We start from the raw sequence: 25,179 nt of genomic DNA on the forward strand, positions 1-25,179 counted from the left end.
CTGGCTTTTTTCACTCTAGGGCTTGGATTTTATTCTAAGTCAGAGATGCTTCTCTAATGAGCTGTGAAACCCTTGGGGATCTGTGGCCCCTGTGAAGAAGCCCTTTAGGAGCCAGGGGGCATTGGATGTGTGAGCTGGCCCTGGCCTCATTTCTGATTTTAAAATGGCTCTGGCTGTGATGTGGAGAAGAGGCAGGGTAAGCCTCATCTGCAGCAACTGCTAACTGCCCACATTCCCCCAGACTTCTCAAAAATTTGCCACTCTCCTGCTCAAAGACCCTCAAAAGCTGCCCACTGCTTAGAGGACAGGCCTTTGACCTGAGGTCCTCACTTGGGCTTCAGGGATTCTGTGAACCCCTAAAATGGAATGCAGAATTAAGTGTATGCACATTGCCAGAAACAGGGTTTGGGGTTTGCATTAGATGCTCGATAGGTCATTGACCCCCAAAACACTAGGGACTCTGACTTCTAGACAGATAGTAGTTAAGAACCAAAGCTTTGGAGCTTGAGTGCTGGATTTAAGACCCATGACTGTCACAGCTGTGCAACCTCAGACAAATCACTCAGCCTTTCTGTGCCTTGGTTTCCTCATCTGAAAATGGAGAAAATAATATTACCTATTTCATAGAGTATTAAATGCATTCGTATATGTAAAAGGTGTAAAAGAAAACTTGGCATGCGGTAAACTCTGTGTGTTTAAGTGAATGGTGAGGCTGCCCAGTATAGGAGGGCAGAGCTTTCTAGGTAAAGACTTTTCTAGGCATCCTGGGATTCTCAGGCCCTCTCTGTGTTGGTTGTTGTCATACATGACAGCAGTATTCCTTCCAAAGGGATGCCAAGTTGCGGTTGCACACTGCACTTAGATCCAGTTGATTGACAGCACTGTTCAATTCAACTATGTCCTTAATGATTTCTGCCTGCTGGATCTGTCAATTACCAAAAGAGTTGAAGTAATAGTAATAATACTTTTATTATCCAGTAATAGTATTATTCAGAATAATCACAGATTTCTCTATTTCTCCTTGCTGCTCTCAGTTTTTGCCTTACATATTTTGACCCTTTATTGTTACATACACATTAAGGATTGTTATTTACATCTTCTTGGAGAATTAACTCCTGAATCATTATGTAGTGCCACTTTTTTTTAATTTAAAAATTTTATTTTTTATTTTTTGAGACAGGATCTTTCTCTGTTGCCCAGGCTGGAGTGCAGTGGCATGAACACAGCCCACTGCAGCCTTAACCTCCTGGGCTCAAGTGATCCTCCTGTCTCAGCCTTCCCAGTAGCTGGGACTACAGGCATGTGTCACTTCTAAGAACTTTTCTTTAGTTTACAATGGTATCAGTTTGTTCTCACGATGCTCTAAGGACATGCCCAAGACTGGGTAATTTATAAAGGGAAGAGGTTTGACTCACAGTTCTGCAGGGCTGGGGAGGCTTCAGGAAACTTATAATCATGGCGGAAAGGGAAGCAAAGACATCCTTTTTCACATGACATCAGGAAGGAGAAGTGCCAAGAAAAGGGGGAGAAAGCCCTTTATAAAACCATCAGATCTCATGAGAACTCACTCACTATCACGAAAACAGCATGGGGGAACTGCACCCTTAATCTAATCACCTCCCATGAGGTCCTTCCCCCAACACCTGGGGATTACAATTCATATTACAATTCAAGATGAGATTTGGGTGGGGACACAGAGCCAGACCATATCACATTATTATTAATTTGTGCCTTCTCTCTTATTCTTTTGATTCGCCTAGGTAGAGATTTATCAATTTCATTGATCTTTTCAAAGAACCAATTTTTGATTTCATTAATTTTCCTTGATTCATTTTCTATTTTTAATTTCATTGATGTATGCTCCAATTTTGTATTTTTTTCTTCTGCTTGTTTTAGACATATATTGCTTTTCTGTTTCTAGTACTCTAGATGGAAACAGATTATTGATTTTAGAACTTTCTTTCTAAGATATACATTCAATAATATAAATTTCCCTCTAAACACTGCTTTTGCTACGTCTCACAGATTTTGATAGGCTATATTTTCATTTTTATTTAGTTAAAAATATTTTTAATTTCTCTTGTGATTTCTTCTTTGATCCATATGTTATTCGGAAGTGTGTTTTTAAATCTCCAAATACTTGGGAATTTTCTGGCTTTCTTCCTGCTAGTGACTTCTAATTTGAATCCATTGTGGCCTAAGAGCATACTTTGTATGATTTCTAATGTTTTAAATCTCTTAAGGTTGTTTTATGTCCCAGAATGTGGTCTGTCTTGGTGATTATTCCACGTGAACTTGAGGAGAATGTATATTCTGCTGCTGTGAGATGTAACATTCTATAAATGGATACCTCTGTTAATATGACCTCAGGTGACTCATTTTTTTTTTTTTTTTTAAGTTGCTGCTTCACCATTGGCTTTTGGAGATATTGCAGATGATAAAATCCCCAGGACTTTTCTGCTGCTCAGTCAGATTTTCTTATCCTACACTTGTGGAACTGTTGTTTGAAATTGACAAGCAGGATGGCCAGCACTACCCGGCTCATTTTATTTCATCTTTTTGGGTTCAGCCTGCAGTTTTAGGAGATGAGGTTGAAGGAACTGGTATACCGGAATCCACGGTGGGCTCAGAAGCAAACAAACGTGGGTTCTGATTCTAGCTCTGCCCTTTTACCAGCTGTGGGACCTGGTGGATGGGTTATTTGACCTCTCTGGCCTCAGTTTCCTTAGCTAGACAGTTGGGATAACAGCCTACCTTTCAGGATTCTTGTGTGGATTCGGTGAGGTAATACTTCTAAAGCGCCTAGCAAAGTGTCAAGTACAAGGTAAGTTGCTGGGCAAGCAGGGATTTTGTTTACACAAAGCCTTGACTCAACATAAGGAGGCTGTTTCCAATGGCTCTGCTTAACTGAGACCTGAGAGTGATTGCTCCATCTGTGGCGGGATACGGGCTGAAACTGCCTGGCAACATGTCAGAGGTGGGGTGTTTGCAGGACATCCTTGTCCAGGATGGCAGTTGAGCTTGGCAGGTGACCCCTGAGACCCCTTCCAACTCCACCACTTCAGGAATCTCTTTTTTTTTTTCTGAGACAGAGACTCGCTCTTTCGCCCAGGCTGGAGTGCAGTGGCTCAATCTCAGCTCACTGCAAGCTCCACCTCCCGGGTTCACACCATTCTCCTGCCTCAGCCTCCTGAGTAGCTGGGACTACAGGCACCTGCCACCACACCCAGCTAATTTTTTGTATTTTTAGTACAGACTGGGTTTCACCATATTAGCCAGGATGGTCTCGATCTCCTGACCTCATGATCCACCCGCCTCGGCCTCCTGAAGTGCTGGGATTACAGGTGTGAGCCACCGCGCCCGGCCAGGAGTCTCTTGATTTAGAATGGGAACTTGAAATCATCTCGTCTTGCCGTGTACTTGACCACGATAACCTGACACTTACCTTTTTAATTATTTTACTCACCATGACAGACAATTTAAAAAGGGACAGTTGTCCCAGGCTGGCTTGTCCTTTGCACCCCCGGCACTTCGTGAGGAGTAGCGGCCAGTTCCTGCATATAGACTGGCCCTTGGTGTATATTTGTCTGACGTTTCCAAATGATTTATGCATCCTTGGCAGGAACCCAGGAAAAGACATGCTGTGCTCTTCTCAGGCATTGTTTCAGGGAGGTGAAGTTGGAGATTTGTCCCATTCCTGTTGGTGAGTTTAGATCACTTGGTGAAGGTGGTGTCTGCCAGGTTTCTGTATTGTAAGGTTCATTGATAAGTATTTTCACTCATTAGTTAATAAACAATACAAGTTTTGCCGGGAGTTACTTTGAGGCTGTCATAGTAAAATAGAGCTTTCCCTTCTTCCCTGTTTATTTATTTATTAGAGATGAAGTCTGACTCTGTTGCCCAGGCTGGAGTGCGGTGGTGCGATCACAGCTCACTGCAGCCTCCCAAGTCCCAGGCTCAAGCCATCCTCCTCCCTCAGCCTCCCAAGAAGCTGGGATTACAGGCACACACCACTGCACCCGGCTTCCTCCATTTATTGATCTATGTCAATACAGACTCCTGGACTTTAACTCCAAGGGTTCCAAGTGGATACCACAATATTCACTTTCATGCTCAAATTGTGCCCATTTTGTCCAGGTCAAGCTAGCTGCTGAGTACTTCCTTATTGTCTGGCACAAGAATTCCAAGCGTATCTGGTACTTTTCCTTCTCCTGGAATCAGCCATTTCTCTAAGGAGCTCTGGTTCCTTTCAGTACAGAATAGTATTTAGAAGCCAAGACCTGCTCACTAGGAAGGAATGATAATCAAATGTGATGAATGATCTTGGATTGGATCCTGGATGTATAAAGGGCATTATTGAAGCAATTAGCAAAACATAAATAGGGGCTGTGGATGATATGAGATAGCAGTGATGCATCACTGTTAATTTCCTGATTTCGATGGTTGTGTTGTGGTTATGCAGAGAATGTCCTTGTTTTTCTGACATGCATACTGAGGTATTGGGGTAATTTATTCATTATGGAGATATGTGAGTGTGTGTATGTGTCTCATACACAGATGTTTCTTAATGATGGGGTTTTGTCCCCATAAATTTATCATAAGTTGAAAATATTATTAAGTCAGAAATGTACTTCATACTCCTAACCTACTGAATGTCATAGCTTAACCTAGCTCGGAACACTTACATTGCGCAAAGTCATCTAACACAAAGCCTGTTTTGTTATAAAGTGTTGAATAGCTCGTGTAGTTTATGGAATACTGAGAGTGAAAAACAGAATGGTCATATGGGTGCTCCAAGTACTGCTTCCACTGAACACACATTGATTTTGTGCCATCATAAATTAGGGGAAGAGAAGAAAAGCACGCGTAAGGGAGGAAGGGCCGGGTACAGTGGCTCATGCCTGTAATCCCAGCACTTTGGGAGACCAAGGTGGGCGATCGCTTGAACTCAGGAGTTCGAGACCAGCCTGGGCAACATAATGAGACCCCATCTCTACCAAAAATACAAACGCTTAGCCAGGCCTCATGGCTCACATCTGTGGTCCCAGCTACTCAGGAGGCTGAGGTGGGAGGATTGCTTGAGCCTGGGAGGCGGAGGTTGCAGGGAGTCGAGATTAAACCACTACACTCTAGCTTGGGTGACAGAGTAAACTCCATCTCAAAAAAAAAAAAAGAAAAGAAAAGGGAGGAAGGGAAGGTGCCTCCAGGTGGAGGGGACAGAGAGAGGAAAGGCATGGAGGTGGGACTGAGTTTGGTGTGTTTAAGAAGTGCAGGTGGCAGCCGGGCACGGTGGCTCACGCCTGTAATCCCAGCATTTTGGGAGGCCGAGGCAGGTGGATCACCTGGGGTAGGGAGTTCAAGACCAGCCTGACCAGCATGGAGAAACCCTATCTCTACTAAAAATACAAAATTAGTCGGGTGTGTGGCCCATGCCTGTAATCCCAGCTACTCAGGAGGCTGAGGCAGGAGAATCGCTTGAACCCGGGAGGTGGAGGTTGCAGTGAGCCGAGATCGCGCCATTTTACTCCAGCCTGGGCAACAAGAGCGAAACTCTGTCTCATTGAAATGAAATGAAGTGAAATGAAATGAAATGTTAAAAAAAAAAAAAAGAAGAAGAAGAAGTGCAGGTGGCAGGCGTAGGATGCATGGGCAGGCGTAGGTGCTGGGCCCATGCATGAGGGAGGTGGAACCCTGCTGGGGAGGGCCTTCAAGTGTGCCCAAGTCACCTGGAGAGCGATCAGCAGGGGCTCAAAGCTCCTGAGGTGGCCTTAAGTCTTATGGTGCCCCAGACACTGCACACAGTGCTTCAGAGGCAACACCTCAGTTCCTGTGTGCTGCAAGCCTGTGAGGTTAGCCTTGGAACCATTCCTGTGCCACAGAAACACAGCCAGAGCACCAAAAGAGAAATGCCATTAATGGCAAAGAGCTACTCACTAGCAGAACAAAGCCTGGGAGCTGCTTTTTTGAATAAGATCCCAGGAGAGAGACCCAAGCGAGAAGTGAAGGATGGGCACTTGAAACATTGCAGGGGATATAACCCAGTGCGTGCTTTTTTCTTTTTCTTTTTTTTTGCAACAGGGTCTCACTGTGTCGCCCAGCCTAGAGTGCAGTGGTGCGATCTTGGCTCACCACAACCTCCACCTCCCAGGCTCAAGCGATTTTGCTGCCTCAGCCTCCTGAGTAGCCGGGATTACAGGCACGCGCCACTACTGCCCAGCTAATTTTTTTTTGTATTTTTGGTAGAGACGGGGTTTCACCATGTTGGCCAGATGGTTGTGAACTCCTAAAGTGCTGGGATTACAGATGTGAGCCACCACGCCCAGCCCCAGTACACAATTTTTGGAGGGGATTTGACATTATGTACCAGAAGTGCTGGGGAAAAGTACACACTTGACTCTGTGAGATTCTGCTTCTTAGCATTTTTTTCTTTTCTTTTTTTTTTTTTTTTTGAGGTGGAGTCTCACTCTGTCACCCAGGCTGGAGTGCAATGGCATGGTCTCGGCTCACTGCAACCTCCGCCTCCTGGGTTCAAGCGATTCTCCCACCTCAGCCTCCCATGTAGCTGGGACCACAGGTGTGTGCCACCACACTCGGCTAATTTTTGTATTTTTGGTAGAGACAGGGTTTCACTATGTTGGCCAGGCTGGTCTCGAACTCCTGACCTCGTGATCTGCCCGCCTCAGCCTCCCAAACTTTCTTTTTTTTTTTCTTTTTTTTTTTTTTTTTTATGACAGGGTCTTGCTGGAGTGCAGTGGTACAATCTTGGCTTACTGCAGCCTTGACATCTCAGGCTCAAACGATCTTCCCACCTCAACCTCCCAAGTAGCTGGGATTACAGGCATGCACCACCATGCCTGGCTGATTTTGTTTAATTTTTGTAGAGATGAGGTCTCACTCTGTTGCCCAGGCTGGTCTTGAACTCCTGGGCTCAAGCCATCCTCCCTCCTTAGCCTCCCAAAGTGCTGGGATTACAGGTGAAGCACCTGGCTTCTGAACATTTTTTCTTAATGTTAATAGCTGGTGCTATGGTCTGAATGTGTTCCCCCAAATTCATATGTTGAAACTTCATCCCCATTGTAGTCATATTAAGAAATGGGGCCTTTGGAGAAGTGATTAAGTCATGAGGGCTCTGCTGTTGGTCATGAATGGGGTTTGTGCCCTTATGAAAGTGCTGAAGGAAGTGTGTTTGCCCCTTCTGTCATATGAAGACACAGCAGCATGGCATCATCTGTGAGGAATGGGCTCTCACCAGATCTGGATCTCCTAGTGTCGTGATCTTGGACTTCCCAGCCTCCAGAACTATGCATTAGAAAATTTATTTACTTATTATTTATTTATTTTGAGATGGAGTCTTGCTCTTGTCACCCAGGCTGGAGTACAGTGATGTGATCTTGACTCACTGCAACCTCTGCCTACCCCAGTTCAAGTGATTCTCTTGCCCCAGCCTCCAGAGTAACTGGAATTACAGGTGCCCACCACCAAACTCAGCTAGCTTTTGTATTTTTAGTAGAGACAGGGTTTCGCATGTTGACCAGGCTGATCTCGAACTCCTGACCTCAGGTGATCCACCTGCCTTGGCCCCCCAAAGTGCTGGAAATACAGGTGTGAGCCACTGCGTCTGGCCTGAATAATAAAATTTAAAACAATTTTTCAGAAATTCACCATGAGGTCTCACTATGTTCCCTAGGCTGGTCTCAAACCCCTGGACTCAGGTGATCCACCCCACCTTCCCGAGTAGCTGGGACTAGAGATACACACCATTGCACCCAATAGAGCAATACATTTCTGTTCTTTGTAAATTACCTGCTCTAAGGTATTTTTGTTATAGCAGCCTGTATGGACTAAGCTGACTGGTAATGTTACTTGAGACTTCACTGTGTTCCGATCACTGTTGGAGGGCTCTGTCTGTGTTAGCTCATTTAATCCCCACAACACTTCAATCAGATGGGGCTATTCTTATTCCCACTTTATAGATAAGGAAACTGAGGCACTGAAGCACAGCTTGCTCAAGGTTCACATCTAGTCAGTGACAGAGCAGGTATTTAAGCCTCAGGAAATAATCAGAGAAACGTGTAGAGGGTTGTCCAAGGAAGGCCACTTCCGGAAGCATCTCTTGGGACAGTTGTTGTGTGGCTCACCCTCTGGACTTCGTGGGTCTGGGTGTTGTTTCATGATTATAGAAAGAGCTCTGTGAACGTGGAGGACCTGTTGTCGGCAGAGACACAAATGGCCAGGGCATGGCTGGGCGCAGTGGCTCAGGCCTATAATCCCAGCACTTCGAGAAGACCAGAGGGGCAGATCATGAGCTCGGAAGTTCGAGACCAGCCTGGCCAACATGGTGAAACCCCGTCTCTACTAAAAATACAAAAATTAGCCAGATGTGGTGGTGGGCACCTGTAATCCCAGCTACTTGGGAGGCTGAGGCAGGAGAATTGCTTGAACCCAGGAGGTAGAGTTTGCAGTGAGCTGAGATTACACCACTACACTCCAGCCTTGGAGACAGAGCGAGACTCTGTCTCGGAAAAACAAACAAGCAAACAAACAAATAAATGGCCAGGGCAGGGGAGGGTTGCGTGTTGAATAAGATGAGCTCTGCTGGAAGCACAGATCAGCACTAACCTGCGTCCTCTCTCTCTGCAGATGCCTTGGCATCTCCCAATGGGGTGGCTTTGCTCTGAGTTCCTGTTCCCTGTGAGCTGCCTGGTCCTGCTGCAGGTGGCAAGCTCTGGTAAGTCACCGCTTCTCAATCATTCATTTGTTGGCTATTAATGGCATGCCAGGGTCCTGTGGTATGTCACCTGGCCTTATGGAGATTACACTGCAGTGGGAGGGGACAGCCAATGACAGGTGGCCCTGATTATCAGTAAATTCTAAAGATTGTTAGAAAGTGATGGGGGCCGGGTGCAGTGGCTCACACCTATAATCCCAGCACTTCGGGAGGCCGAGGCGGGAGGATCGCTTGAGCCCAGGAGTCTGAGGTCAGCCTGGGCAACATAGGGAGACCTTGTCTCTACAAATAATAAAAATATTAGCCAGGTATGGAGGTGCACGCCTGTAGCCCCAGCTACTCCGGAGGCCGAGGTGGGAGGATCCCTCAAACTCAGGGGGTCAAGGCTGCAGTGAACTGTGATCGCACCACTACACTCCAGCCTGGGTGAGAAAGTGAGACCCTGTCTGAAAAAAAAAAGAGAAGGTGATAGGGAAAGAACACAGAACAGCATAAGAGGGGGTTGGGGAAGCTGGGTGGAGTAGGGGGCGGATTGCAGTTTAAAGTAGGGAAGTCAGGGAAGGCCTCATTGAGCTGACTTGGAGGAAGCGGGAACCGTGCGGCTATCTGGGGAAGGCTCATTCTTGGCAGAGAGGCCTGGCACTGAGCCTGGCGGGAGGGTTGAGCACAGGAGGGAATGTGGCGGAGGAGAGTGAGCAGCAGGAGGAAGCAGCGAAGGTCAGCAAAGTGACAGGGTGGCTGAATCAAAAAGGACCTTGCAATGTTTGAGCAGAGGATCCATATCATCCATTATGTTCCAAAGGACCCCTCAGGATGCCGTGTGGAGAAAGGACGAGGGTGGAAGCCAGGAGGTCTGGAGGGAGGTCTGGAGTGGAGGAGATGAGAGGCTCCGGATCCCTCTGGGAGGTAGATTTGAGGACAGATTGGAATTGAGGTGAAAGAGAGAGAAAGAGAAGTGGCCAGGATGACCCCAAGATTTCTGACCTAAACTACTGGGAAGGACGCGGTTGTCCTTTCTGAAATGCAGAAGGATGCCAGAAGAGAAGGTACTTTGGGGAGGGGCAGGAATCAGGAGTTAGTTTTGGACATGAGATGAGCGTGGAATATTTATTTGCTATCTAAGACAGCTCCTTAACATGGTAAGCCCTTATGCAAGTTGTTGTCAGCTGAGATGGGCGTGGCACTGAGCTTGGAAGCATGGAGGCGCCTGAGGCTTGGGGGCTGGGTGGTCTCATGCTCAGGTGATTTAGCAAACTCAGTGTACATCCTGCCAATTCCAGTCCTGCTGTGGCCACTGACAAGCTAGGAGGGTGCTGAAAGGAGAAGGACCCCGATGTTTCCTCCAGCCCATCCATCTCCTCTCTCTCATTGGCCAAACTCAACCAGAAACCAAAGGCCAAGGGTACCCGCTGATGAAGACTGTGGTATCAGCCTCCTGAGCACAGAGAGGGCAGAAAGGGGTGGAGACTAAGAGGGGCGCAGATAGTGGGCAAATGGGGAAGTGGCACTTCCCCTAGCTCGAGGGCAGAGGCGTGGTGTGATGGAATGGCACTCCTTAAACTGCTACATGTTTTCCCTTTAATTTGGCCAAGAACAAGTTGTCAAGTTTGTGTAAGATAAAGGTGCACTTGGTTCATTCTTCTCTAACGGCCCCCGCACCCATGGGTATTTCTTCAACTTCCACAGTCATCCCAACACTAGCTGGGAAGCTCCAGCAGCCCTGGTCCTGGCCCCAGCTCTGTGGGCGCTGGCCCTCAACTTTGCCTGCACTGTGGTTTTGTGCTGTTCCCCTTGGTCCTGTTTGGGTGCAAGTCCCCCTCACGCATTGCATTCCTGGCCGCTCAGGCTGCTCCTGTGTATCCCCAGGGAACATGAAGCTCCTGCAGGAGCCCACCTGTGTCTCCGACTACATGAGCATCTCTACCTGCGAGTGGAAGATGCACGGTCCCACCAATTGCAGCACTGAGCTCCGCCTGTCGTACCAGCTGGTTTTTCTGCTCTCCGAGTAAGCCTGCGCTGGAGCTGGAGGTTTGGGGAGGTTGTGCCCAAAGGGTTTGCCCGAAGAGTGAGCTGGGTCCAGGTGGTGTGCTGGAGCGCAGGATGCTGAGTACGGTTTGCTGCTGTTTATATGGTGTTAGAGGGGAGGTCCCATCTCCGGGCACATGTTATGTAAGATACAGTGGAGCGCATGGTGGGAGTGTTGGTCCACATGGCACATGATTATGGCTGGAATACTGCACTAGACCAGCAGTTCTCACACTTTTTGGTCTCAGGACCCTTTTTCATACTTAAAAATGAGTGAGGACCCAAAGGGCTTTGGTGTAGGTAACACATCGTTCTATGTTTACCTAATTAGAACTTGCAATGAAGAAATTTTGTAATTTTTAAAAAATTAAAACAATTAAAATTTTTTTTTCTTATTGAGATGCAGGTCTCACTGTGTTGCCCAGGCTGTTCTCAAACTCTTGGGCTCCAGTGATCCTCCTGCCTCAGCCTCCCAAAGTGCTGGGATTACAGGCGTGAGCCACTGTATCCGGCCCAAAATGGAGAAATTTTAAGTCACAACAACACACAAGCCCGCATTCAACAAGTCGTCAGATCAATGACATGATCACAGGTCATGTAGCCTCTAGAAAATTCCACTGTACGCCAGTGAGAGAGAGTGAAAAGGCAAATAACGTCCCTGTATTATGATGAAAAGAGTTTTACCTGGTGGGCCCAGACCACACTTTGAGAACCACTGGACTAGACCCTTGATTGAGGAGTACAGTGTTGAGTGTGGAGTTCTCTGTGATGGTGGATGGACCAGGGCACCTGGCATAGGAGTCAGGTGGTTCCCTGGGCTACTCCATGGTGCACAGGATGCTTTGTTACACTGGTGCCCAGGACATAATCACGTACACAAGACACACAGTTATGGGGCAGACTGGGGATGTACGGCACACCAGCATGCAGAGTACACCAGTAGAGGTGGTATTCCATGATCATTCTAAGGTAGATGGGCTGTGCTTTGTTTCCATTGGCTTAGTCCAGGGATTGGCAAACTATGGCCTGTGAGCCAAATCCGGCCCACTGCTTGTTTTTGTAAATAAAGTTTTATTGAAACACACTGGCTGCTTTTGTGCTACATCAGCAGAATTGAGTAGTTGTAACAGAAACTGCATGGCCCTCCTTTATCTTTTGTTTGTTTTTTTTTTTTGAGACAGAGTTTCGCTCTTGTTGCCCAGGCTGGAGTGCAATGGCACAATCTCGGCTCACTGCAACCTCTGCCTCCCGGGTTCAAGCGATTCTCCTGTCTCAGCCTCCCAAGTAGTTGGGATTACTGGTGCCTGCCACCACACCTGGCTAATTTTTTGTATTTTTAGTAGAGACTGGTTTTCACCACGTTGGCCAAGCTGGTCTCGAACTCCTGAACTCAGATAATCCACCCACCTCGGCCTCCCAAAATGCTGAGATTATAGGCAGGAGCCACTGAGTCCAGCCTCCTCCTTTATCTTAATTGAAATAATTCAGAAATGGAAAGTCAAATACTGCATGTTCTTACTTATAAGTAAGAGTTACATAATGTATACACATGGGCATTATTCCATGTACGATGGAATAACAGACATTGAAGACTTGGGAGGGTGGGAGAGGGGTGAGGGAAGAGAAGTTACTTAATGGGCATAGTGTACACCATTTGGGTGATGGACCCACCAAAACCCCAGACTTCACCACTATGCAGCATATCCACTAAGAACAGATCTGGGGCTTGCCATCAAAATTGCACTTGTAAGGCCAGGCACTGCGGTGGCTCGCGGCTGTAATCCCAGCACTTTGGGAGGCCGAGGTGGGCAGATCACTTGAGGTCAGGAGTTCGAGACCAGCCTGGCCAACATGGTGAAGCTCCGCCTCTACTAAAAATACAACAATTAACTGGGTGTAGTGGCACACACCTGTAATCCCAGCTACTAGGGAGGCTGAGGCAGGAGAATTGCTTGAGCCCAAGAGATGGAGGTTGCAGTGAGCCGAGGTTGCACCACTGCACTCTAGCCTGGGTGACAGAGTGAGACTTTGTCTCAGGAAAAAAAAAACACTTGTACCCCCTAAATTTATACAAATAACCAAAAAAAAAAAAAAAAACAAAAGGAAATTGTGTGGCCTTTGAAGTCCAGAATATTAACTATTTGGCCTGTTACAGAAAAAGTTTGCAGACCCCTGGCCTAGCCCATGAGATGTGGGTTGGCTGTTAAGGTGGAACATTGGAATTATCCTACTATGGCCAAACTGTGCGATGCAGAGCTTATGTTGTTCTAAATTAATTAGTGCCACAGGTTCTTCCCTTTCATGGGCTTTCAGGGACAAGCTAAGTCCCAGGACCAGGGCTGGCAGCTAGGCAGGTGTGAGGAGCATCCCTGGTGCTTGTGGTAAGAGGCTGTGGCCAGCAAGGGAGGCAACCCTGGTCGGCTGCCCCAGCACACCCTGGCCGCTCCCAAGCCCCCAGATCTGTCCTCACATCCGTGATCGAGAAGGTGGAAGAGTCTGATGCAGTTCCTGGAGGCATGTCCCGGGCACAGCTGTGGGGCCCAGCCAGCCTACAGGTGACCAGCCTAACCCAGCCCCTGTATCTGCAGAGCCCACACGTGTGTCCCCGAGAACAACGGAGGCACGGGATGCGTGTGCCACTTGCTCATGGATGACATGGTCAGTGCAGACAACTATACACTGGATCTGTGGGCTGGGCAGCAGCTGCTGTGGAAGGGCTCCTTCAAGCCCAGTGAGCATGGTGAGCAGGGCGGAGTGCGGCAGGGGTGGGTGGGTGTGTTCTCACAGCCACCTGGGCTGAGGGTGGGGTGGGCAGGGGAGGAGGTGGAGTCACAGCAACAGCAGGAGGAAGCCGCCTATATTTTCCCAAATCTGATGGGATTCCTGCCCCTGCCTGGGCCTCAGTCCTCCCATCTTTGAAACGGAGCTGGGCGCAGTAGACCACCAAGCCCCCTTCAGCCCAGCTGTTTCCACCCCTGAACTTAAGTGCCCAGGAAGGCATATTGAGATGAGGCGTGCTTGCTGGAAGGCATGCCTGCTGCTGATTGAAAACCAAACTGGGAACAGTCCTTCCATTCTGTGTCCACTGGTCAGCTGCTGCGGCTTTGGATGGTCCCACCATGGAAGGCTGACCTTCTCCTGGTACCTGGAGTCCCTGCAGGAATCCCCCATGAGCTTGCTGGGGTGTGGTGACAGGAGTTTAAAACATGCGCTATATTCCAGTGATGCATGATATAACATGCATCACAGGAATATAAACCTGAGGTCTCATGGATATGATTGCTTCAAAGGAGACCAAGTTTTAAAACAGATGAATCAAAATAAAGAAAAATACTCAGTAACTCATCATAAAGTACAGAGATGTGGCCAAAGGTGTGAAGGATGCAGCTGTAAAAGCTGAAGTTTGAGGCCGGGTGTGGTGGTTCACGCCTATAATCCCAGCACTTTGGGAGGCCGAGCCGGGCGGATCACCTGAGGTCAGGAGTTCGAGACCAGCCTGGACAACATGGTAAAACCCCGTCTCTACTAAAAATACAAAAAATTAGTCTGGCATGGTGGCGGGCGCCTGTAATCCCAGCTACTTGGGAGGCTGAGGTAGGAGAATGGCTTGAACCCAGGAGGAGGAGGTTGCAGTGAGCTTAGATCATGCTACTGCACTCCAGCCTAGGCGACAGAGCGAGATTACGTCAAAAAAAAAAAAAAAAGTAAAATAAAAAATAAAAATAAAAAAATAAAAAAATTTTTTAAAAGGCTGAAGTTTGGGTTACTTTGGCTCATACACTTTGCCTTCACTATAGAAAGGTGGTTAATAAAGACCAGGTGTGCTGGCTTATACCTGGAATCTCAGCACTTTGGCAGCCCAAGGCAGGCAGATCACTTGAGCCCTGGGCGATTGAGGCTACAGTGAGCTGTGATTGTGCCACTGCACTCCAGCATGGGCAACAGAGTGGGACCCTGTCTCAAAAAAGAAAAAAAAAAGGTAATTAATAAACACTAAAGTTCTATGTATAATTTTAGCAACATTATCATTATTATAATCTTCTTTGCTATGGCTCTGAATCTGTGTGGTGCTCCAGAAGTATGCTACAGAGCTTTTGTCGACCAAAAATCTGGGTGCTGGCTGTGGTTTGCAGGCTGGGGCTGGGCTGGGTGATGGGGGAGTCACTGCATAGATCCTCACATAGAGGCCGCTTCTCCTGCAGTGAAACCCAGGGCCCCAGGAAACCTCACAGTTCACACCAATGTCTCCGACACTCTGCTGCTGACCTGGAGCAACCCGTATCCCCCTGACAATTACCTGTATAATCATCTCACCTATGCAGTCAACATTTGGAGTGAAAACGACCCGGCAGATGTGAGTGGGCATGCTTTGACGTTTTTCTGTGACCTCTGGGGAACAGGGTGGGTGACCAGCAGAGGCCCAGTCCCTGGAGCCAGGAGCCTGCGAGGCAAGCCCTGGGGCTGGATAGCAAATCCCAGGAGCTAGAGACCTGGCTTCTCACCTGGCTCTGCCCTAGGCAAGTCCCTTTGCTTCCTGGCCCCCCACCCCTCACATCAGAGAAGGGGAGTTATCTCTGCACGCCGCTCCTCATCTGTAAAGGTAGGGCTGTGGGCCACATCTGTGTTTCCCAGTTTGGGGGACGCAAGCAATCGTAGGTGGCACATTGACAGCTCACTTGAATAACCCTATTATTGAAGAGAATAATAATGACTCAAGAGAGAGTGACCCGCGTCAGTTCCCTTTTGAGGCCAACCGGATAAGGAGGAAGTCTCCATAGAGCTGACTTACTAATTCCTCTTAATGAAGAGAGCAGAGGCCACACCCCAGGCTTGGACTTTCCCAAGAAAACAAGATCAGTTTGTTGGTTGTTCCCTATGGAAGCTGGTCCTGACATTCCCTTCACAGTAGTGTTGGTGGAGTTTTTGTTGTTGTTGTTTGTTTGTTTTGAGACAGAGTCTCACTCTGTCACCCACGGTGGAATTCAGTGGCGTGATCGTGGCTCATTGCAACCTCCGCCTCCTGGGTTCTAGCGGTTCTCCTGCCTCAGCCTCCTGAGCAGCCGGGACTGACTACAGGCACCTGCCACCGTGCCTAGCTAATTTTTGTATTTTTGGTAGAGATGGGGTTTCACCGTGTTGGCCAGGCTGGTCTCAAACTCCTGACCTCAGGTGATCCACCCACCTCGGCCTCCCAAAGTGCTGGGATTGCAGGTGTGAGCCACCGCACCTGGCCAGTGGAGTTCCTTCTTAAATACATGTATTGACATCTTTAAAAAGGGCGAGAGGATTTACAGGAAACTATCAGGTCAATAATGGCAGGGGCTGTCCACAGTGGGTGGCTGAGTCCCCCTATTTTTGCTGCTAGTGTGCGGAGAGGTCATTTCCTGCCACCTATGTTTCCCAACCTGAATCTACCTTCCTCACATTCCCATTGGAGGGACAATCTCCGGGCATATGGGACCTGGCGTCCCACAGAGCTGCATTCCAATACCTGCTCTGCCACTCGCCAGCTGTGTGATATTGAGCATATCCCATAACCTCTTTGTGCCTCATTTTCCTCATCTGTAACACAGGAGTGACAAGAGCATCTGTCCACAGGGCTATGAGAGTACAAGGTGTGTGATACAGATGAGCTCCCCTGTTTGGCACACATGTGTCCTAAAAGCCATGTACCCTTTGTCTTGAGTGCCTCAGGCCACAGAGATCCCCATCTGCCTGCTGTCCCACACACTGGTCTGTCATTTGTTCCTTGAGGTTTGTGAGGGCCGGCTCTGTGCATCCCAGGAGCCCAGGCTGGGCCTGGTTGGCTCTCAGGGAGCAGGCACCCGCCACCTTAAGCTCCCATGCTGACATCTGTCGCTGCCTCCTCTCAATCTGACTAAGCCAGGGGTGTCAATTTACATCTCTCAGGTCTGGTTTCCCCTTTGGCACTGGGCCAGGTATGGGGAAGGAGCAGGAATGGGGCAGTTGGCTCACACAGCAGAGGCTCAGAAAGCTGGGGGCATGCGGGGAAGCAGTGCACAGATGCTAGAGAATGGGGCAAGTTTTGTTTGGTCAATAAATCTCCTTCTCATGCCCCAGGCCTGTGCAAGACCTATGGAGAGTCCCAAGGATGGGCTGGGGAGAAGAGAAAGGTACCACCTTTAGAGTCCAAAGATATGTTATTTAGTATTTTCATATTTCTAGATCTGCCTTCAGGCATGGCTGGATCCAGCTTCTAGGAACCTGTCCAGCTCTGTGCCCTGCTTTATTCTGTACTGGCTTTGTTTTTAGGCAGGCTCTTCCCTCACGTAGCGGCAGATATGCCTACTAGTTGCTCCCAGCCTACATCCCAAAGCCACAGTGGGAAAAGGGTTTTTTTCTTGATGGTTCTAATAAGAGTCCTGAGGCTACTGCTCAGTGGCCTGGCTTCGATCTTGTGCCAGCCTCTGAACCAATCACTGGCTGTGGGCGGAGAGGGTGCTGGTGGAGGGCCCTACTTGTCCAGGGAGGAGTCACATACCTGCCTTTAGGGCTGCAGGTGGGCTCAGCTCCACCCAAACCAGATGAACTGAAAATAAGGCAGGAGTGGCTTCCCCAGGGGAAACTGGGGAAGAGAAAGCAGGACTGTGCTGGCTAAAATGCCAGCCAAGTTTAAGACCCGGCACCAGATGCCAGTCATGGGATTGGATTGGTCAGCATGCCTGGGCTATGGCTTAGGGGCATGTTGGTGCTCAGGGATGCCACAGGCCTCCGGATACTGGGTCTGAGGCAGAAGGATGAAATCCAGCTTCTCTTTTGGCTGGAACAGTGGCAACTGAGATACCCTATCTCTCCCTTCCCAAGGACAGAGCTGAACATAAAGAATTTAGTGATTGGCCAGAGCTTGGCCACATGCTCCCCTCTGATGAATGATAGGACAGGCGATGGGATTGGCACAATTGGCTTAGACCAATGAGGGTTGGCCCTGGAGTTGCAGGCAGTGGAGTTCTGTCCTAAGCAGTGGGCACCTAAACCCGATGACATAAAAGCTGGGCGGGTGTCCACCTGCATCTGCCACAGCACTGCAGACACCAGCTGTGGCTCATACTGAGTGGGATAAATTCCAGAAAGAAACATTAGGAACTTACTATAGAATTTTGGGGCTAGAGCTACTCATTCCCCTGGATGATTTCTAGGCAAGGTTCCGTAGTAGAGGGGGAGTTTTGGCTTGGGCATTGAAGGATGCATAGGAATTTTCTAGATAGGAAAAGAAGGGAAGGGTAGACCAGGCAGAGGGAACTGCATGATAAAAGGTTTATGGGTCTGAAAATTCGTGGAATGTTTGAGGATTATGGGGATGGGGGATGTGGGAATATGTGTAGTGAAAATCACCAAACAAAGCCAAAAGTTTAGTTAGAGCCCTGAATGCCTGCCTCATAATGGTTTCCATATTTTATATGCCTACTATGTGCCAGGCACATCGCTCAGGGTCACACAGCTGGAAGTGGCAGGGCTGAGTTTCTGTTGTTGTTGTTGTTGAGACAGAGTCTCACTCTGTCACCCAGGCTAGAGTGCAGTGGCGTGATCATGGCTCACTGCATCCTTGACTTCCCGGGCTCAGGTGATTCTCCCACCTCTGCCTCCCAGGTAGCTGGGACTACAGGCACAGGCCACCACGCCAGGCTAATTTTTTTGTATTTTTAGTAGCGACAGGGTCTCGCCATGTTGTCCAGGCTGGTCTGGATCTCCTGGCTTCAAGTGATCCCCCTGGCTCAGCCTCCCAAGGTGCTGGGATTACAGGCTTAAGCCACTGCATCCAGCCCAGATCTGAGATTTGCACCCAGTATTTGAACTCCCAAGCCTGTGCTCTTTTTCCTCCCATGGACATTTCTCTCAGAGATGGTCTCCCAAACACCTGGCCTTCTTGTTAAAAAACAGACAAACTATAAGTAGTTCTTTGGAAGCTCAGATTTCTCTTTTGTTTCTTAGTAAAACATTGCCCAGTTGCCAACTCCCTTCCAGGGTGTAAGATTTCTTCGGTAACTTACATCTAGCTGTTGCTTCTTGTTTACTCATGTTTAGAAAGAAAGACGAAAGGGAGTGAGAATTTTCTCTCCCTTCCCCAATCTCCCCCCCAACTCACACCCTACCCTCAGCTCCTCTGTAATAGGAAAACCTCTGAACTCCCTGTAGTTGCTCCAGCAATCTATTGGGACTTTGCTTCTTTCTTGTGAAAAAACCTCCCCTTGGCTCACTTTGCACCAATTTCCCCAAATGTGCTTCCAACCACAAGCAGAAATGGAGCTGCCAGGAACCAGAAAGAAACTGCTGGGGGCTGAGGAGGAGGACAGAGAGGTGCATAGCCCTGGATCTAGCAGGGAGAGGGGTGACAGGATGAGAACTCAGGTTGCTCACTGCCATCATAGTCAGTCATGAATATAGTGTTCATTTATCACATTTTAAAGCTTTTTTGGAGGGTAAAAGTAATAGTTACATGAAATAAAAATACAAATGGTACAAAAGGACTTAGAATGGAAATATGTTTCTCTCCTGACTCCAGCCTCCTGTTTTTCTTCCTAGAGACTGACCACTGCTGTCTGTCTCTTGCCAGAAGGGAAAGGGAGGCAAGGTTAGGGCAGGCAGAGGGCATGTGCATCCTTTAGCGAGAGCTTATGTCTATACAAGCAAATGTGTGTGTTCATTCATTGCTGTCTTAGTTTTCTATTGCTGCATAATAATGGTACCACCAACTTCACAGGTTTAAACAACACCCGTTTATTATCTCACAGTTTCTGTGGTTGGGAGTCTGGACGTAGCTTAGCCAGGTTCTCTGCTTCAGAGTCTCGTGAGGCTATAATCAAGTTGTGGGCTGGGGCTGCAGTTTTATCTGAGGCTCAACTGGGTAAGGGTCACTTCTAAGCTCATACGATATTGGTGACGTTCATTTCCTGGCAGGCTGTTGAACCGAGAGCCTCAGTTTCATGCTGGCTGTTGGTTGTAGTTAACCCTGAATTCCTTCCCTTGTGCTCTTTGCAAAGCCATCAAGGCAGAGAGACTTGCCTAGCAAGTAGGATATGTAAAGTCTTCTGTAATATAATCACATCCATGAAATCCTCTATATACCCCATCACCTTTACCATATTCTATGGGTTAGAAACAAGTAGCAGGTCCTGCCCACACTTGAGAAGATCAGATGACACAAAGACATGATTCAAGGTGGGGATCATGGGGGTCATCGTAGGTTTGTCTGCAATGATCACTGTGCCATCTCTCTCTCTCTCTCTTTTTTTTTTTTTTGAGACAAAGTCTGGCTGTGTCACCCAGGCTGGAGTGCAGTGGCATGATCTCGGCTTACCGCAATCTCTGCCTCCCAGGTTCAAATGATTCTTCTGCCTCAGCCTCCTGAGTAGCTGAGATTACAGGTGCCCGCCACCGTACCTCGCTAATTTTTGTATTTTTAGTAGAGACAGGTTTCACCATGTTGGCCAGGCTGGTCTTGAACTCCTCACCTCAAGTGATCCACCCACTTTGGCCTCCCAAAGTGCTGGGATTACAGGCGTGAGCCACCATGCCTGGCCCCATCTCTCTTTAAAAAACAAACAAACAAACAAACAAGCAAAAAACATAAAAAGAAGCAGAGAACACATATACATCTGCATCTTACCTTGTTTACTTAACAATAGATCTTGGAAGTCACTTCTCAGTGAAGCCTAGGTTGGGCAGAGCATTAGATTCTAGGCCAGTGAGTTTGGACTTGACCATGGAGACACTAGGAAGCCCATGAAGGACAGAGAGAGATACCTTGACCCTGCCAGTCCTTTAGAAAGATCACCCTGTGCTTTTTGTATACCAAACCCTATTTGAAATACTTACCTATATTAACCCATTTCCTTATCACCACAACCCTGTGGGAAGGGAGATAGGCACTTTTATTATCCTCATTTTGCAGATGAGGACATTGAGGTCCAGAGAGGTTATGTCACTTACTTAAAGTCACATAGCCAGGAAGTGGTGGTAGGGACTCTTACCCTTGTTTTACAGATGAGTTGAATTATCTCACGAAAACTCAGAAAGGTTAAACAACTTGCCTAAGTAACATAATATGGCTAGTTAGTTGGGGAGCCTGACCCGTGTTGCTCTAGCCTGGTCACAGTTACAGAGGTGGCAAGCAATGGCCTAAACAGGACAAACAACCAAATACCCAGGCTGGTGACTCTTAAACATGGTGGGGTCAGCTAAGGACAGCAACCAGGGTGGGCACTGGTGCCCCTCGCCCCCGGCTGGTGCACTAACGTCTCCCTTTTCTCTACCAGTTCAGAATCTATAACGTGACCTACCTAGAACCCTCCCTCCGCATTGCAGCCAGCACCCTGAAGTCTGGGATTTCCTACAGGGCACGGGTGAGGGCCTGGGCTCAGTGCTATAACACCACCTGGAGTGAGTGGAGCCCCAGCACCAAGTGGCACAACTGTGAGTATCAAGAGGCCTAAGCAATGCTAATCTTCACTCTCCATTCTTCCCCTGTGGCCAGACACTTCCCCTGGCTGAGTCTCTGGGTTTTTATATCATAGGATGCCTCTAATGGCAAATAATGAAATTACCACCTGCCATGGTGTATCTGTCAGGTAGGCAGGCTAGGCTGCAGTAACAAGCAAGCCCACAATTTCCATGGCTTAACACTATAGGAATATATTTCTTGCTCACGTAACAAGCTAACGTGAACGTTGCTGGTTTGTAGGTGGTTTCCCTCCCTGTAGAAGTCTGGGGAGTGAGGTTCTTTCCATCTTGTGGTGCCATCATTCTCCAGGACAAAGATTCTTAACTGTTTTTGTGTCCTGGTTTCCTTTGGCAGCCTGGTGAAGCCTATGGACCTCATTTCAGAATATTTTTAACTACATAAAATCCCAGCCTGGGCAATATAATGAGACCCCCATCGGTACAAAAATTAGCCAGGCATGGTGGCATGCACCTGTAGTCCCAGGTACTGGGAAGGCTGAGGTGGGAGGATCACTTGAGCCCAGGAGTTTGAGGCTGCAGTGAGCCGTGATCATACCACTTTACTCCCACCTGGGTGACAGAGCAAGAGCCCATCTCTAAAAATAAATAAATACAATGAAATAAAATAAAATAAATAGAACTACAGAGGAAACTAATTGTATTGAAATGCAGTTATAAAACATTTAAACACATTTTTAATCTAGAGATATATGTGCTTCTTTATTAAGATATATAAATAATAAGTTCTAGGGGTAGATCTCATAAATACTGTAATTTCAAAGTAGCTAAGCATAAATAATACTTTATGATACTGAAATTGTGATGTGATATGAGAATAGCTGTGAGTTTTGGTGGGGACAGGATCACTGATGCTGTCATTACTGGGGTCTCTTCCCTCCATTCTTTTTTTAAAATTTTATTTTATTTTATTTTTAAAATTTTAAAATAAATAGACACAGAGTATCACTATGTTGCCCAGGCTGCTCTTGACCTCCTGGGCCCCAGTGATCTTCCCATCTTGGCTTCCCAAAGTGCTGGGATTACAGGTGGGAGCCAGTGTTCCTGGCCCCTTCCTCCATTCTTAATGGAAGGAGATGCTAGGTATGAGAGGTTAGGGAAAGTAAAGATGTAATTTCTTTCCCATCCAAGTTCTCAGACCCCTGAATTCTACCTGCAGCCATGTTGGTCCATCAACCCCAAGTGAAGAATCCCTGCTCTAGGGCCCCACCATTGTCTGTATCCAGCCAGCAGAAGAGGCCTGATGGTGTGGAGATCATATCTGCTTCTTGAAAGCAGGCAGCCCGGAAGTGGGCCGCATCACTTCCTCTCAAATTCTATTGGTGAAAATGGTCACATGACTACACATAGCCACAAAGGAATCTGGGAACTTTCTCACTTAGAACCTGCATCCCAGAAACAACTCTTTTCAGTGAGGTATCCCACAGTTCTTTTGCAGTAGAAATATTATCTCACATAAAATGAAGTCTTACAAATGGACCTACGGGGGTTTGTGCAGCAGCCAAGTGATATCTCTTCCCTTCTGCCATCTTCCCTTCTGCCATCCTTCACACGGTGGCATTTTATCCTTAGACTTGCCACCCATGAGCTCAGGTTGGCTGTTGCACACTGCCTTACATAAAGCAGGAAGGAAAGGAAAGGCTGCTACGAGAGAGTGTACCTTGTGCATCTCTCTTTTTTAATCAGGAAGCAAACATCTTTCTAGAAGCTTATCTAGCAAAATTCTCCTTACTTCTCATTTGCCAAGATTGTTACATGTTACATGGTTACTGTTATTACTTGCTCATCGCAAGGAAAACTGGGAACTTAAATGCCTGGAAAAGGGAACAGAATAATCGTCATTGGCCCAAGCCTTAGGGTGGGCATGGCTCCCTGACAAGGGAGAGAGGAAAAAGCTGTTGAGTGAAGAAGACTGCTTCAGTTTCCCCATCTGTATAATGGGAGGAGTAAGGGCTATTGTCAATGAAAGAAGATTCTTCAACGTGGTGGGTGCAGTGGCGGCTGGCAGTACCCCGACCCTGCCACTGCACAGCCCTCTCAGCATTGCTCATCCTGCTCTGTGGATATCAGTTGAGCCACGTGTCTCCTGCCCTGGGCTGTGAGCTCCATAGGCAGGGTCTCCATGGCTGTATCTCCAGAACCCAGCACAGAACCAGGTGTTTGGGAACATTTTGAATTGATTCTCATCTGCCATTGGCCTGGGGAAGGGAAATAGCTTGTGTGAAACAGATAACAATGTGTGGGACCCTCATTCATTATTTCAGCAAATAGTTGCTGAGTTCCTCCTACATGGCTAGCCCTGTGCTAGACACTGGGGAATCAGCAATGAACAAAGCAGATAGAAATCTCCACTCTTGTGGAGCTGACATTCTGGAGGGGAGAGACAAAAAGCAAACATATAAAGAAAGAAGGAAATCACATGGATCTGGATGACAGTGAATGCTGGGAAGAAAATAAAAGCAGAGGAAGGGGATGGAGTGATGGGAGGGCAACGGTAGGGAGGGTGTCGGGGAAATCTTTTTGGAGAATGTGGTGATGAAAGTGAACAAGCAGAAGTCAACCATGTTGAGATGATGGCAGCTAATGGTGTGGACAGGCCACTCTGTTCTGAGTGCATTATCTATTGATTCATCATGGAATCCTTGCAACAGCCTTGCACGATAAGTTCTGTCATTAACCCCATAGTACAGATGAGGATGCTGAGGCACAGAGAAGATAAAGGACTTGTCCTGTGTCACACAGCAAGGAGCCACCCAGCTCCTAAGTTGGTGCATTTGACTTCTGTGCTTCCGGAAAGAAAGAGCAACAAGTTCAAGATCTAGAGGTGGCACTGAGCTTTGGAGGAGCAGGGGGCAATGAGGCGGCCGGTGTGATGAGGACTCAACGTGCAAGAGGGAGAGTGGCGGGGAGATGAGGTGGAGGGGTGGTTGGTGGACAGATCGTGGAGGGTCTCGGAGGAGGGTCCTGACCCTGCGTCTCCAGTCCTGGGAAGTGGAGCCCAGGCTGTATCACGGCTGACCTCAGCTCATGGCTTCACCTCCCACTTCCAGCCTACAGGGAGCCCTTCGAGCAGCACCTCCTGCTGGGCGTCAGCGTTTCCTGCATTGTCATCCTGGCCGTCTGCCTGTCGTGCTATGTCAGCATCACCAAGTGAGTCCTGGGCCTAGTGCCGCCGAGCAGTCCCTCTGGAGTGCAGGGTGGCAGGGACTTGCCCCTCCAATCTGCCCCTTTGCAGTCCTCTCGTTCAGTAATACATATTTATTGAGCAGCTACTACACACCTTGAGAGTAGAGCTGAGAACAAGATTGACAAGGACCCCACTTTTTTTTTTTTTTTTGAGACAGAGTCTCACTCTGTCACACAGGCTGGAGTGTAGTGGCACGATCTTGGCTAACAGTAACCTCTGCCTCCTGGGTTCAAGCAATTCTTCTGCCTCAGCCTCCAGAGTAGCTGGGATTACAGGCGCACACCACCATGCCCGGCTAATTTTTTGTATTTTTAGTAGAGACGGGGTTTCACCATGTTGGTCAGGCTGGTCTCGAACTCCTGACCTCGTGATCTGCCCGCCTCAGCCTCCCAAAATCCTGGGATTACAGGTGTGAGCCAACGCACCCAGCCAGGACTCCACATTTCTAAAACCGGCATCCTACTGGGGAGACAGAAAATATGTATCAATCACAAACAGGTGGTTTTCCATAGTGACCCGTGCTCTAAATGCACTAGACCAGGGTGGAGGCCAGAGATCTTCTGGGATGCTTTTTGCAAGGGGGACCAGGATAAGGCTCTCCAAGGAGGGAAAATCTGAGGGGGGCCCTGACTGGGGAGAATGAGCTGGCCAGGGATAAGCAAGATAGAGTCATCCCATATCCCCTTATGACGCTGGGTGCCTGGGCAATTGGGGGCATTTGGGGGCATGTGGTAAGAGCCAGAGGAATTTGTGACGATTGCCC

The 25,179-nt window shown here is 48.0% G+C and overlaps 1 protein-coding gene across 4 annotated transcripts in view; it reads left to right on the forward strand.

The window, feature by feature from the left end:
- The window catches only part of IL4R (interleukin 4 receptor), a 52,056-nt gene that overhangs the window by 18,867 nt on the left and 8,010 nt on the right, over window positions 1-25,179 (forward strand). Inside the window, exons 1-8 of one of the 4 annotated variants that reach the window (XM_032157175.2) lie at window positions 2,380-2,642; window positions 3,623-3,703; window positions 8,641-8,728; window positions 10,595-10,733; window positions 13,342-13,493; window positions 14,956-15,107; window positions 21,028-21,184; window positions 24,280-24,379. In XM_032157175.2, the coding sequence (XP_032013066.1) occupies window positions 8,641-8,728; window positions 10,595-10,733; window positions 13,342-13,493; window positions 14,956-15,107; window positions 21,028-21,184; window positions 24,280-24,379 (788 nt within the window). In that variant the 5' untranslated portion in view covers window positions 2,380-2,642; window positions 3,623-3,703. Of the gene's footprint in view, window positions 1-2,379; window positions 2,643-2,739; window positions 3,704-8,640; window positions 8,729-10,594; window positions 10,734-13,341; window positions 13,494-14,955; window positions 15,108-21,027; window positions 21,185-24,279; window positions 24,380-25,179 lie in introns of those variants that run through there. The other 3 variants (XM_058440845.1, XM_032157174.2, XM_058440846.1) reach the window with 3 other exon arrangements.

Source organism: Hylobates moloch, unplaced genomic scaffold, assembly GCF_009828535.3.
Source record: "Hylobates moloch isolate HMO894 unplaced genomic scaffold, HMol_V3 SCAFFOLD_6, whole genome shotgun sequence".
NCBI classification, from domain to species: Eukaryota; Metazoa; Chordata; class Mammalia; order Primates; family Hylobatidae; genus Hylobates; species Hylobates moloch.